Genomic DNA, 12,583 nt, shown 5'->3' with positions numbered 1-12,583 from the left:
TATCTTTAGTTTTGTGACAATAAAAAGAAAAATCAACTAAAATTGTTACTACGAATAAAAATTTTGTAAATAAATGTTTAAAATATTCAAATATACTTTTTACTTCAATTGAAATATGTATTTTAAATAGGAATATTTGTTATAATTCTTGTAGTCTGTGCCAAATAAATAGCGAACTGGCGCAGAATTTTTAGTTTTTTTCCTTCAATTTTTCGTACGTTTCCATTTTTGAGCAAAGTAATTATTTTTAAAAGGCAGAACTTTTTAACCAACCCGCTTACTTTGGTGTAGGTGTGTGCTTAACTTATCATCCATAAGTTTTTATCGCTACTACATGCGCGCTCCGACTGCCAAACAAAAAAGGTGCGCGCGTTTCGCCGAGCGCATCTCTTTCGCTCTGGCCATGGGCGCAGGTAAAAAGCGACCGTAAAACGAAAAAACTCTCCAACCAAACATTCACACTGGCTGATAAAAATTTTTGCCCCGATGGCTAAAACAAACACGCAGTATATTATGTAGCTCTGCTTGGAGGAAAAGCAGCTTCGGACGGCAAAAAGCAGGTTTTGAATGATTTTTTTTTTATCATTTATATTTCTCGTGATAAAACATCCCGCATTAAGTGAAAAAAGTGGCAGTGGAACTATAAAAACGTCTAGAGATTGTGTAACCGACCTCGCTTTGGTCATATAATAGTGTCCCTTTAACCTTAGCATCGAGAGCCGACCTGGCGCCCATTGGCTCGTCCGGAGACACACACTCTCTTCTTGCTTGCGTCGTAAAATTAAATATTCTCACTGCCAAGGTCGGTTTGTTGTTTTCCATCGTTCTTGGCGCGGTCTCCAGTTGCCAAGCATCTCTTGAAAGAATACGAAGCCTCAGTTTCCGAAGCAGCAGAAATGCAGAAAATTGTCGAGTGCGTCCCGAACTTCAGCGAGGGCCGGGACAAGAAGGTGCGTTGTCGTGAAAGAATGAGGGAAATTATTTTTCCCTTTCCCAGAAAATATTCGGAAATGTAAAAAAGCGGCTTAAAATCATTCATAAAAAATGGTCGTTCTGGGAACTGCCTTTGTTTGTGATTTAAATGGCAGAGAGACTTTCCAAAAGCCGAGGGAGCACTTAATGATCATTTTTGTTTCTTCTGTGCGCAAAAATAATGTTCATTTTCATTCAGCATTCGTGTAAGATTAACTTTAGAATATTTGGATATTTTTGAAATGATGCAATGTCTTTTGAAGAAAAAATTTTAAGTCAAAAAGAAAATTTTATAATGCGCCAATAAATGAATAAAAATTTTGTTCTGATTTCTAATTTGCAAAGTAAAAATCCGATTTTTTTTACTCAAATTGTTCTAATTAAAAAACATCAATAAAAATTTCTTAAAAGTAGTAGAAATTTATGGAAAATATTAAATTCTTAAATTATTTCAAATACTTATAAATTCAATGAATCAATTGCTTTAGATAATCGATGCGATTGCAGAAGCAATCAGGTCGACCCAGGGTGTTACCCTGTTGGATGTGGATCCTGGTCCATCGACAAACAGGACTGTTTACACCTTCGTTGGAGACCCTGACGCCGTCATCGAGGGAGCCCTGAACGCGGCTCGCGTCGCTTACAAGCTCATCGACATGGCCAAGCACACAGGTGTTTGAAAAAAATCTTAAAGAAGTTATTTTTATTCTAATTATAAAACCCAAAAGTTAATCATATTATTTTAAAAAATTTGAAAATGCGCCTTACCTTTTGTTGAAAAAAGAATAATGACAAAATTTTAATTTGTTTTTAATATATACAAAAATTGCAGAAATTATTTTAGAAAATGAGCCAGTGGAGATTCGCTTTCAATTTATAAATAAAAATTGTAATTTTTTTGATAGGTGAACATCCACGGTTGGGAGCGATGGACGTGTGTCCCTTTGTGCCGGTGCGGGGCGTGGAGCCCGAGGAGTGCGTCTTCTGCGCCACTCGCCTTGCTGAAAAACTGTCGTCCGAGTTGCAGGTGCCCGTCTTCCTGTACGGGACGGCCGCTAGACAGGGCAAGCACCGCGTCACTGTGCCGCAGATCAGAGGCGGGGAGTATGAGGGGCTGCAAGAAAAGGTAAAAAAATGAGAACAAATAAAAATTTACAAAGATTCTAGGTGATTTTTAGATATGATAAAATAAAAAATAAAGGTCATTCAAGGCGACCTACGGGCTGCTGATAATTTATAGACTGAAGATTTCTTGTTTTACATAATATTTTTTCTAAAAATAAATTAAAGATGGGAGTAAAAAAGTAGCCAAAATTCAAGTCATTTACTTGGAAATTCCAAGTTTAATATAAAACTAAATCATTTTTTATTGCTTTTTTTTATTTTACCAAGGATTGTTCCAAATATAACTTAAATGATGTTAACATTCATTTTAAAAAGATTTACATTATAAAATATCTGTGAGTTTAGTTGCTCCAAGATGAATGGAAGCCCGACTATGGACCTAAAAGTTTTGTCAGCAACTGGGGCGCCAGCATGGTCGGGGTTCGTCCGTTCCTGCTGGCGTACAACATCAATATTCTTGGCACCAAGGAGCAGGCACATAGGTGAGATTGACTAGAGATTAAGATCTGGCCCAACTCTATTTTTTATCATTTGCTATCAATTGCATTACCCAAGGTTTATTCGTCTTTATATTTGTTATATGAAAATTAAACGCATGAGGAATTTTCAGTTGCAAAGTGAAGTGCAAAAGCACGAATTAATTTATGTAAAAATGGGATTTTTTTAGATTCTGTTCTTAGATTTAATAGATGAAAATTGAAAGAAAATATGGGTAGTATTAATTCAATTCAATTCAGTAAGGTCTGTTTGAGCATTGAATTTTTGTTACCATTAATAAAAAATTGTTCAGAACAACATTATGTAAAATTCAAGTTTTTTTTTTATAAAACTCTTAAAGTCGTATTAATAATTATTTATTTACATTTACCTACTATCAATTATTTTAAAGTTTAAAAATAAATACAAAAATAATCTTTGACTATGAATAATTTTTACCCGGAATTTTGTTATTGCAATTGTTAGAAAAATTTGGATAAAATATTTGCTTCCAAGTAACATTTTAACAATTTAATTTTAGACCAAAACAAGTGTATTAAGAAATTCAGTTCCAGTTTTTCTATTTACAAGATTTTTTTTGTAGATCTGCGATAGTTTTGTATTATAGCAAAAAACATAATATATCTTCCCTGCTTGAAACTCGCGCATTGAGTACAAAGCCCTTTCCATTTAACACCATTTTCCCTCAATATCCTCATTAGCAATTCCTCCAATGATTCGCACCTCGAGCACACTTTTGAAGATGCGCATTATTTATATAATTCAGCTTATTTGCATATATATTCAAGTTTATTACTCCGATGGGGGCAATTCATTCACGTTAGTGCGTTTGAACTCTCCGTTAATATGTAAGCCTTTTGGAAAATGAATTTTAATTAAAACGCCCAACCAGCACCGTCGGGAATTTTGCATTATTCCAGTCACAGCACCACATCAAAACAACGTGGTTTAATTAAGCAGCGATTCCGTTAATTATTGATTGCGTTATTAGTCCTATTAAGGCGAATCTAATGTTGCTCCACTGATCACCAACCAGGATCCAAAGCACATAAATAATGTCACTGCACGCGGCAAGTCACATGGCGCCGTCACTCCATGTGTCAAAGTGAAGCGTGAAACCCTCTTTTCCACTTGAATGCGTGCTCGCCGAATTTTCCGCCGGCGCGAAAACATCCGTCAAGGATGCACACGTTGGGTGTCAAAATATCACACGTTACCGCAGTTCGGGTCGGCGGCTGCCCTCCATCCATCACGATATTGATACCGAGAAGGTCATGTGTGCGATTTGGACACACGGATTTTCCTGCCAAATTTGCTTTCCACTTGCCATTTTTAATTTCTTTTGTACATGGTTTAGTAGGTTTTTAGGCAGAAAAAAAATTAGAAAAATCATAATTATATTTTAAGGAGATAATTCTGCTAATCGCGGTTAAAATTACATTTTTTTTCTCAGGTGATTATTATATTAATTTTAGGCGCCAAATTTTAATATATCTTTTGTTTTGCAGAAATTGTAGTAAAAATAATGCTAGAATGGGAAAAAAATTTACACATATCTTAATCTTCAGGTTTGAAATTTACTTTTTAAGTTGTCTGTTTTTAAAAAAAAAAAAAAAAAATAAAAAATAGCCTGGTTTGGTTGATTGGGATTTTTTTAGTTGAATTAAACATTAATTAAATTTTGCATTTTTGCGCATCTAATAATAGAACAGCAAGTGTAGAAATGAGCATCCTTAAAAAAGCTGAAAATACCGTGTATTTAATAATAATTCTTTTATTAAGCGCGTTTGAGAAAATCTGTTAAAACTTCGCGCCATGAATCCATATATGTCTTTCAAGCAAATTTAGACGAAAATTTATAGAGCTTCCCAATATTTCTATTTCAATACCTTTTTTTTAAACTCCACAAGTTTTCGCTTCTGTAAAAGTGAATTGAATTGAATTTTGATTTATTCCAATATTGAAAATTCTACCCCCTCTACCAATCAGTTGTTCCACCAAATTCTATTTTGGCTTCCGTCGATTAGCTTATTAATTTGATAATGCAGAGGATTAGGATGTGAAAAGCACAGCTTTTGGATAATATATTGTGCACATTATAAACAGGTTCAAAGCTTTGACGGGTTTTGCCAGAAGTATGCGAACAACACGCACTCTCTGTGAATTGAGCTTTTTGCGTAATGGCTCGTCGGGTGAATGGCAAAGAGGGGGAGATGTAATATTAATACAAGAGGAATGATGTGAAAGGAGTTCTCTCTCAACACATTCACAATAGATGAAAGTGAGCCTGGCAGGAAAATTAGGGCTAGCTTCAAAATATAGCTCAGAATGTGGACAGTACACTGAAATAAAAGGGGAAATGTGGTAAAAATAAAAAAGTCATACATAGGCAAAACTATACCCATGTTTTCCAAATAATGATTTCAACACCAATTTTATCAAAAGAGCAGACATAATTGATTTATTCACCCATATAATTGCTTGTAATTATTTGGATACGCAGAGAGAAATTGGAAAAAACTAAATTGAATGACTGAAAGCAAAGATGAAGAGGAGTTATAATAATTTAAATTTATATCCAAGGCAAATTTCCCTAAAAATTGCAAAAATCATTAATGAAAATATATCTTCCAAGCGTCTATCTGACACAAAATGCTAAACTTAATTATGTCAATTGTGGCTTGCGAATGCGTTCAAAGACCATAAATTATGCTCTAAATATCACGGTTTTGGTTAATATTTGCTAAGGGACGCCAAGACACTTCAATTATTCTGATAGTATTATTTTAACGGACAAACTTTGGCGCAATAATTAATTTATTTGTGTGCCCATATTTCCTCGTCATACTGCCAGCATTACAATTTACAATAAGCGCAAAATTAATTAATTAGTTTTGAACACAAAACGCACATTCAACACGAGTTGTCCATTGTAATTAGGCTGCAAAAGAGAAACCCTTTCGACGCCACCGCGAGAGCAAACAATGGCGGCGAGGCGCATTAAAATTATTATTTGTTGGTATTCGTGTGAGGTGTTGTTTGCGAATGTGCCGCACTTCTGACTCTCTTGTGACAGCGAGTGGTATTATTTGAATTTGCAAGAGAGAGAGGGAGGAATAATTACGAAAGCGTGCTCAAAGTTTCGGGTTTATTTTGTGCAGTTCTGATACCCTCCGCCTGCACATAATATAATTCAACGCTTTTAACACGGACACGTGTTTCTACTTGAATTAAAAGGACTTTGCCGAAAGTACACAGACCTGCTGTGTCGTTTGATCTACGCGAAAAGAAACTTTTGCCACCTTAAAAGTTTGTGACCTTCGTGCGAAGGATTCAAACTAGCTGCCAACAATTTCCCTTAGTTGGTTCAATTCTACACCGGCAGCAACTTTGCCAAGATTTCATTAATGTAAATCCAGTCAACTCCTGAAAGTTTCGGTATACAAATCCTGAAGTCCCATTGGGGGATGCGTTATTTGGAGGTTTCTACATTGGCCTCGTGCGAAGTTGACTGCTAATGAGCATAAAAAAAATTGGGCGGGGGGGATTTTGAATCAGACGATTAGAGTGTTTAAAATTTTGATTATTTTTCCAGCAAAATTATAGACATTGTTTTTATAGCAATTTAAGTGGAATTTAAAAATAAAAATTATTTTTAAGTGGCGAAATAAATTCCGTCTTAAAAATTCAATCTAATAATTGGCAGTAAAAGTTTTGACGGCACAATTTAATTTTTTAAAAATTTTATTTGGTTAAAGGTTTTTCCGAAACTTATTTTAAGCCATTATTTGGCCAAGGATTTATTGATTCTTTGGCTTTAAATTGGATGATTCATGCTTATTAGTTTTGCAAGCAGCTAAACAAAATGTCAACCGACTCCAATTTACAAGACTACTTTTAAATTTTGATTTCCAGAAAGATGACGAGAAAAACGTGCGCAAATTTTTATTTTTTTAGGAGAATAAAAAAGAACAATTTATATAATTTTGCTAATTTATTTTATTTCTGCTATTATATTTTATATTTAACTAACTATGAAAAACCACCAGCTGCCGACAAGAAGTAAAAAATTAATTATTTTTAATTGTTTGTTTAAAAAAATTGATTTTAATTTTCTTACCAAATGTTAATTGTACTTATTTATTTTTTGCAGAATTGCTTTGAATATTCGTGAACAAGGTCGTGGTTCTGGACAGGTCGGACGTCTGAAAGCTGTCCAGGGCATGGGCTGGTGGTTGGAAGAGGCGAATCTGGCCCAGGTTTCGCTAAACATCACCAATCACAAAGTCACCCCTCTGCACGTGGCCTTCAATGAGGTATGCTTCTTTTGATCTAAAATTTAAATCAAACTTCTTCACCCACTGAGCCTGGTATTTTAATTAAATTTTTCTTGACATGAAAGGCGCTTCCCTTTTTACCCTCACTCAAACGGCATTAATTTTCTGATTGCATCTCTTTCCCTCGATTTGTTTGCTTTTTTAGGTTGTGAAAGACGCTGGAGAGTTGCAAGTGGGGGTCGCCGGCTCCGAGCTGGTCGGGCTGGTTCCTTTGGAGGCACTCTTGGAGGCAGCAAAGTTCTTTATGGAGAAAGAGGGACTGATGATATTGGAAGAAGACCAGAAAGTGCGACTTGCCATTTCTAGACTAGGACTCAGTTCAATAAACCCATTCGACCCAAAGTAAGAACATTTATATTTAAATATCCTTATTCCTTTTGACGAAAACAGAATGAACCAAAATGCTTTCTTCTCGAAACAAAATATTTTGTATAAATCAACCAAACTCGGCTAACGTGGGAGGTAAATTTGCCAAACAATATAAAAAGAGGCACCGTGAAAGAAAATTGGATATACGAGCAATCGCCGCAAGCTACAGACAAGAAACGTTTCGCAGCGGCTGGAACGAAAAGGCAACCCGCTGCGCTTTCTCGCCCGCCCGGTTGCATACCTTCCCAAACTAGCAAATCTCGGGATCAAAGGCGGGTGCGTTTGTTAAAAGTTTTGAGCTGATTGATTTACTAGATCAGACTGCTGGAAGCAATTTGTTTGTAGCTGCCTTTGAGGGTTAATGCCAAGCGACGAGCCTAAATAATTTGTTACGGCTTGAGGGAGGTGTGGTAACTGTTAACGAGAGACAAAAAAGTTTTCAAACAAGCTGGTACGCTGGCGGACACGGTTTGTTGAGAACTTTTCTTGCGCTGGAAGATCGTAAAGATTAAGAAACTATGTCTTGTAAAAAAAGGGTATCAAAGTTAAAGGAACAGAAGAAAAGAAGTCTACAAATAATAATAAAAAAATCTATACAAGTTACTTATCAATTAATTGAAAGTTTATAAATCTTGAAAAGTATTTAATGAAATTATGTTACGTTAAGAAACGTAATTAAGTCGGCTTAATTTATTATTTATTTATTTTTTTTTTGCTCTAAAATTTACATTTGAACAGCATCACTGAATTTTGTGCGTAGCTCTTTTTAGAGAACAAGTTAAATTATTTCTAAACTATATTTTTCAATAGTTCTAACAAATTTAGTATAAGAAACTTTAAAACGTTTAAAATCATACTTATTTTTCACTTATATTAGTCTCATGTTCTCTATAAAAAAAATGATTGATTTTTAATCAAAAATTTAATTATTTTAAATGCTTTGACTTAATTTATTTTTATATTTATTCCGTTAGAAAAACTTGAGTAAAATGTAAGATTTCCATCAGGTTCTGTTAAATGTTGGGCTTTATCCAGGAGTTCTTAGACATAAGCCATAATAACAAAAGTTGAGCTCTTCTGCAACAATGCATCAATCTTGAGTGTATCTCTTGTAACTCGTAAGTTCACTATACTTTTACTATATTACCATTGCGGAGTTTAAGCTTGGCTGACGTGGTTAGAATAAAACGTCAAACTTGAAAATGAATGGCTGGCCAACTAGATTAAGCTCTTGAAACGTACGACTAATCAGCCAGCGTGGAGCGCGTGCTTATCGCCCAAATCCAGCTGCCGCGTTGTAAAATATTAATATATATCCTCGCTTCCGAACTGCTCTCTCGCTGAAGGAAAGACCGTGACTGCTGGTGCTAATAATGAATATGCGTACATACTTTGCCTCTCCCGTTTTGAGAGAGCAAAAAGCGGCCACCAGTCGCACCAGTGCGTCAGTTTGAAGCCGCTTTGATTTTTTATTTTATAATTGCACGGTCTTTTTTCTCGCATACTCTTTTTGGTGATTGATAAAGACGCGGCTTAATGAGAAAGTGAAAGAGTGAATAATTTTTTTCATTACTCGATTGGATTGAGAAAAAATACATAAGACGTAATTGGGATTTTCTTCATTTAGAAGGCAAGGAGAAAATTCAATTATTAGCTTTTTAAAAATATTTCAAGATCAAGAGTTGCTAATTGTTATTTTAGTTTTTCCTGTGTATTGAGCCGTTTGTTGTTATAAAAAAGAAAAATCCCACAGGAAAATCAGAATACAAAATCTTTTCAGTGAAGTTAAAAATGTGTCAAAACAGCGCGTGCCATTTTCGGGAACGCGTGTGCGCTCCACTTTAAGTTGTTCAAAATTGCCTGCGCCTGTGAAAGAGACTTCTGCTTTTTGTCCGCAGGGAGAGGGTGATTGAGTACCGGCTGCCCGCACAAGCCGCCCCCCTCACTACCCTCTCGCTCAGGGGCTTCGTGGAGGCGGTCGCCGCACGCACCCCTGCCCCCGGAGGCGGCTCCGTCGCAGCTCTTCTCGGCTCTCTTGTAAGTACTAATTTACGCAAATTGAATCAAGAATTTCATTCCCATTGTGTCATCAAATACATATATTAATTAATTAGAATTGATTTCTCTCCGTTAGCAAATATTTACTTTGGATCTCGCATTTTGGGAAAGGAAATGTGAAAGGGAAAGCTTTCTCACAAATTAAATTTGACTTCATGCAACGAAAATGAATTCATTTTAAAATTTGGACATTAAAAGATATTTTGTTCAAGAAATTGTTACTTTCAGGGATGCGGCTTGGTGACGATGTGTGGCCTAATGACCTACGGCAAGAAACAATGGGATCATTTAGACCAAACAATGAGGACTCATCTGCCAATCACTCACCTCTCGATGAAAAATCTAATCCCAATGATCGACTCGGACTCCGATGCATTCAATCAGTACATGGTATTCACACATTTGAGATAAAAACTCATCTCTTCAAGTTTTCAATCGCATTTTTTTTACTGCTCGTTGAAAAGATTAATGCGCATGAATGGGAGAGCCAAGTGGATTACTTTATGACTCCCTGGCAAATCTCTTTCCACCGGAACCAACAAAGTATGATTTTGGCTCTTTTCATGCGCTCAGAGCAAAAAAGCAGAAGCGCAAACAATCCGCCCACCTTGCCCGCGTTTTCATTCATTTTCCAGCGGGAACTTCAGAACCGGGCCGGAAATGTCATGTGTTTTATGCTCTCTCTTTCTCATTCAACTTCCAGACCGCCAGCAAAATGCCAAAATGCACCGCCGAGGAAGTGGCCGCCAGAGAAAGGGCTTTGTCGGCTGCTTTGGACAGGGCAATTCAAGTTCCGCTGCAGGTAGCCACCCTCGCCAACGAAACATGGCCCGTCCTCACTGAAATCGCAAAGGTTTGCAACATTCAAACCGCGTCAGACATGCAGGTAAGTCATTGCGATTTTGGAAAAATAAAAAATAAATTTGTGAAAAAATTAATTGATCGAAGTAATGCATTTTATAATGTTTGTAATGAAACATGTTTTTTTCTGTAACTTTTTCTATAACATTTTTAGCTTTTCCAAGATATTTCTGTTACCTGGAAAAGTTTTATCAGTCATTGCCAAATTAAAAATAATGGTAACAGCAGCCGGTAATATTAAAAATATTTCAGATATAAAATTAAAAAAAAACTTACATGTAAAAATGGCGATGGGGGGGGGGGAGGGGGAATGTATTAATACATATTACGTTTCAATGGGATTGAAGGCATAATTATCGAATTTTTAAGGTTCAAAAGGAAGAGATTTTTTTTTTAATTTTGAACAGAATGCTCTGAATAGAAATCTAGTAAATAATATAAATATTGGAAAAAAAAATTCACGCTAGGATATACTACTGGATTCGCGGTGAATTTTCTTGAGTGCCTTTCATTGACAAGAAACAAAAGCGACGTTCAGACTCGTTCCTCCACAAATAATTTAATTTCCTTGACGTCGCCTTTATTCTGCTCCCTCTTCAAAATGCTCATTTCGGCTGCAAACAGACTAAATTAACCACTCTTATTTCGCGCATTTGTCAAAATGGGCTCACTGGAGCAGACTAGGCCATTGTCGAAAATTGAGCTCTGTGTTCTGCTCATGGGGGAATACGGAGCGAAGAAAGACAGTAAATCGAGCGAGCGTCGGCGTTCCGTACAATTTTGCCATTGAAAACGACCGGCACGCCGCTCTGCACCCCTAATCCCTCCTGTCCGTGTGCTAACGGATACCAAATATTTGCTCTTTGCAGCAGTTAGACGCTTTATTTGCTAAAGACTGGCTTCAATTAGCGGCGTATTTGCATTATTCTTAAAAAATGCAAAAGCGCGCCCACTAGCCGATTTTGTGTTTCCTCCTTTCACCCATGTATTTGCGTGTATGTACATAAAATTCAATTCCAAAAGCGCTTGTCTCACATTCAAATATTTCAGTCTCAAAAAATTGAATATTTAAATTTAATTATGAAAATCGAGGAACACCGAAGGGCTTTTATTTAAATAAAATGTTCATTAATTATCAATTATTTATTAGCCCTTTTTCAATTGAATTTGGACTCTTAATAAAATAAATTATATATTTTTTTAAATCTTAATTCAATTTAATCTATTTATTTTAATCCTAGGTCGGAGCTCGCTGTTTGGAGGCGTGTGTTGCGGGTGCCTGGTCGAATGTGATAGTCAACCTTGCGTCATTACCCACGACCAACCCTCGTAAATCATCTCTCAAAACCCAGGCTTCGGAGGAAATGAAAAAAGCTTCTTTTCATCTTGGTCAGGTCCTGGCCATAATTCAAGAAAGGATGGAATCTAGCTGATCAATTTCAATTTGTATACAAAATGAAATTCACGCAATTATCGTTTAAACTAACAAAACATACAATATTATGCTCACCCAAAATCTGTTTGTTTTTCACAGATTTGAGCATTATTTTACTAACATGGCTTGTAAATTATGAATTTTTTGGTGATTTGAAATAAAAATAATTATGTTATTACATTTCTAAGCAATTTTGTTGTTGTACACATATCGCTATGCATGTATCCTATTTCCTTGTTGCTGAAAGTGAAAGCGTTTTGACATAGAACATACTTGAACAAGAGGACGGCCAAACATTTCAGTAATCCGAACGAAATTCCACTCAAAAGTGATACGGAGCTCATTTTGAATACAAATTCCGCTATAGTGAAAGGAAAGTTTCCCAATTCGGATAAAAGATACATAGTCCGTTTGGTGGAAAAAATTTGGCCAGCGTATATATTATACGTCCTGAATAGCAGCGGGCGCAGATCAAAGAGAGCCGTGAGTTCCGGCACAGGCGGGCTTTTTGCTTATTTAGCAGCACGGTTTGCTCTGGAAATCCAGCATCCTTGCGAATTTCGTGCCAAAGTCGCATTAAAATATATATCACGGGTGAAACCACTGGGCAAAGCTCCCCAGACGAAAGTGTGAGGTTTTAAATTCGACCCTTTTAATATTAAAAAACCGTCTCGGGACATGCATATATAGTTGGCCGAAAATACGCATCATCGGATTTGGACGTGTGCGAGCGCGAGATAGGCTTTTGGCCGACAGAGAGAGACGGGATGTCGGGCGAAACATGCAAAACGCCGGCGCCCTCGCTTCTCTTTTCCTCTCCCTCTCAATTTTTCTCGTAATCCGGCGCTCTTTTGAAATCGTCTTCATTGTTCTTTTGAAAGAGATGAGAAAGCACAAGAAAAGAGTCATTTTTTATTTTTGTTCTTGA

The 12,583-nt window shown here is 36.3% G+C and overlaps 1 protein-coding gene across 3 annotated transcripts; it reads left to right on the top strand.

Moving 5' to 3' along the window:
• Window positions 1–404: 404 nt before the first annotated feature.
• LOC132205800 (formimidoyltransferase-cyclodeaminase-like) lies at window positions 405–11,840 on the top strand. Of its 3 annotated transcripts, none has more exons than XM_059635106.1 (11): window positions 406–560; window positions 711–950; window positions 1,461–1,644; window positions 1,878–2,098; window positions 2,443–2,579; window positions 6,749–6,911; window positions 7,078–7,274; window positions 9,200–9,338; window positions 9,588–9,749; window positions 10,063–10,245; window positions 11,462–11,840. In XM_059635106.1, exons 2-11 carry the CDS (start codon window positions 897–899, stop codon window positions 11,651–11,653), a joined length of 1,632 nt encoding a protein of 543 aa, XP_059491089.1. In that variant the 5' UTR covers window positions 406–560; window positions 711–896; the 3' UTR covers window positions 11,654–11,840. The 3 variants fall into 3 exon arrangements, with proteins under 3 accessions (XP_059491088.1, XP_059491089.1, XP_059491090.1); XM_059635107.1 differs by having other exon boundaries at window positions 407–560; window positions 803–950; XM_059635105.1 differs by having other exon boundaries at window positions 405–950.
• The last annotated feature ends 743 nt before the right edge of the window (window positions 11,841–12,583 follow it).

This window comes from Neocloeon triangulifer, unplaced genomic scaffold (assembly GCF_031216515.1).
Source record: "Neocloeon triangulifer isolate White Clay Creek 2 clone unplaced genomic scaffold, ASM3121651v1 ptg000003l, whole genome shotgun sequence".
Classification (NCBI taxonomy): domain Eukaryota; kingdom Metazoa; phylum Arthropoda; class Insecta; order Ephemeroptera; family Baetidae; genus Neocloeon; species Neocloeon triangulifer.
This window is presented reverse-complemented; position numbering and strand designations above follow the sequence as displayed.

Coding starts and splice junctions, on each gene's coding strand:
- LOC132205800 (XM_059635105.1), top strand. CDS start 897: ATGCAGAAAATTGTCGAGTGCGTCCCGAACTTCAGCGAGGGCCGGGAC. Junction 7,275..9,199: donor ATAAACCCATTCGACCCAAA/GTAAGAACATTT, acceptor TTTTGTCCGCAG/GGAGAGGGTGATTGAGTACC. Junction 9,339..9,587: donor CAGCTCTTCTCGGCTCTCTT/GTAAGTACTAAT, acceptor TGTTACTTTCAG/GGATGCGGCTTGGTGACGAT.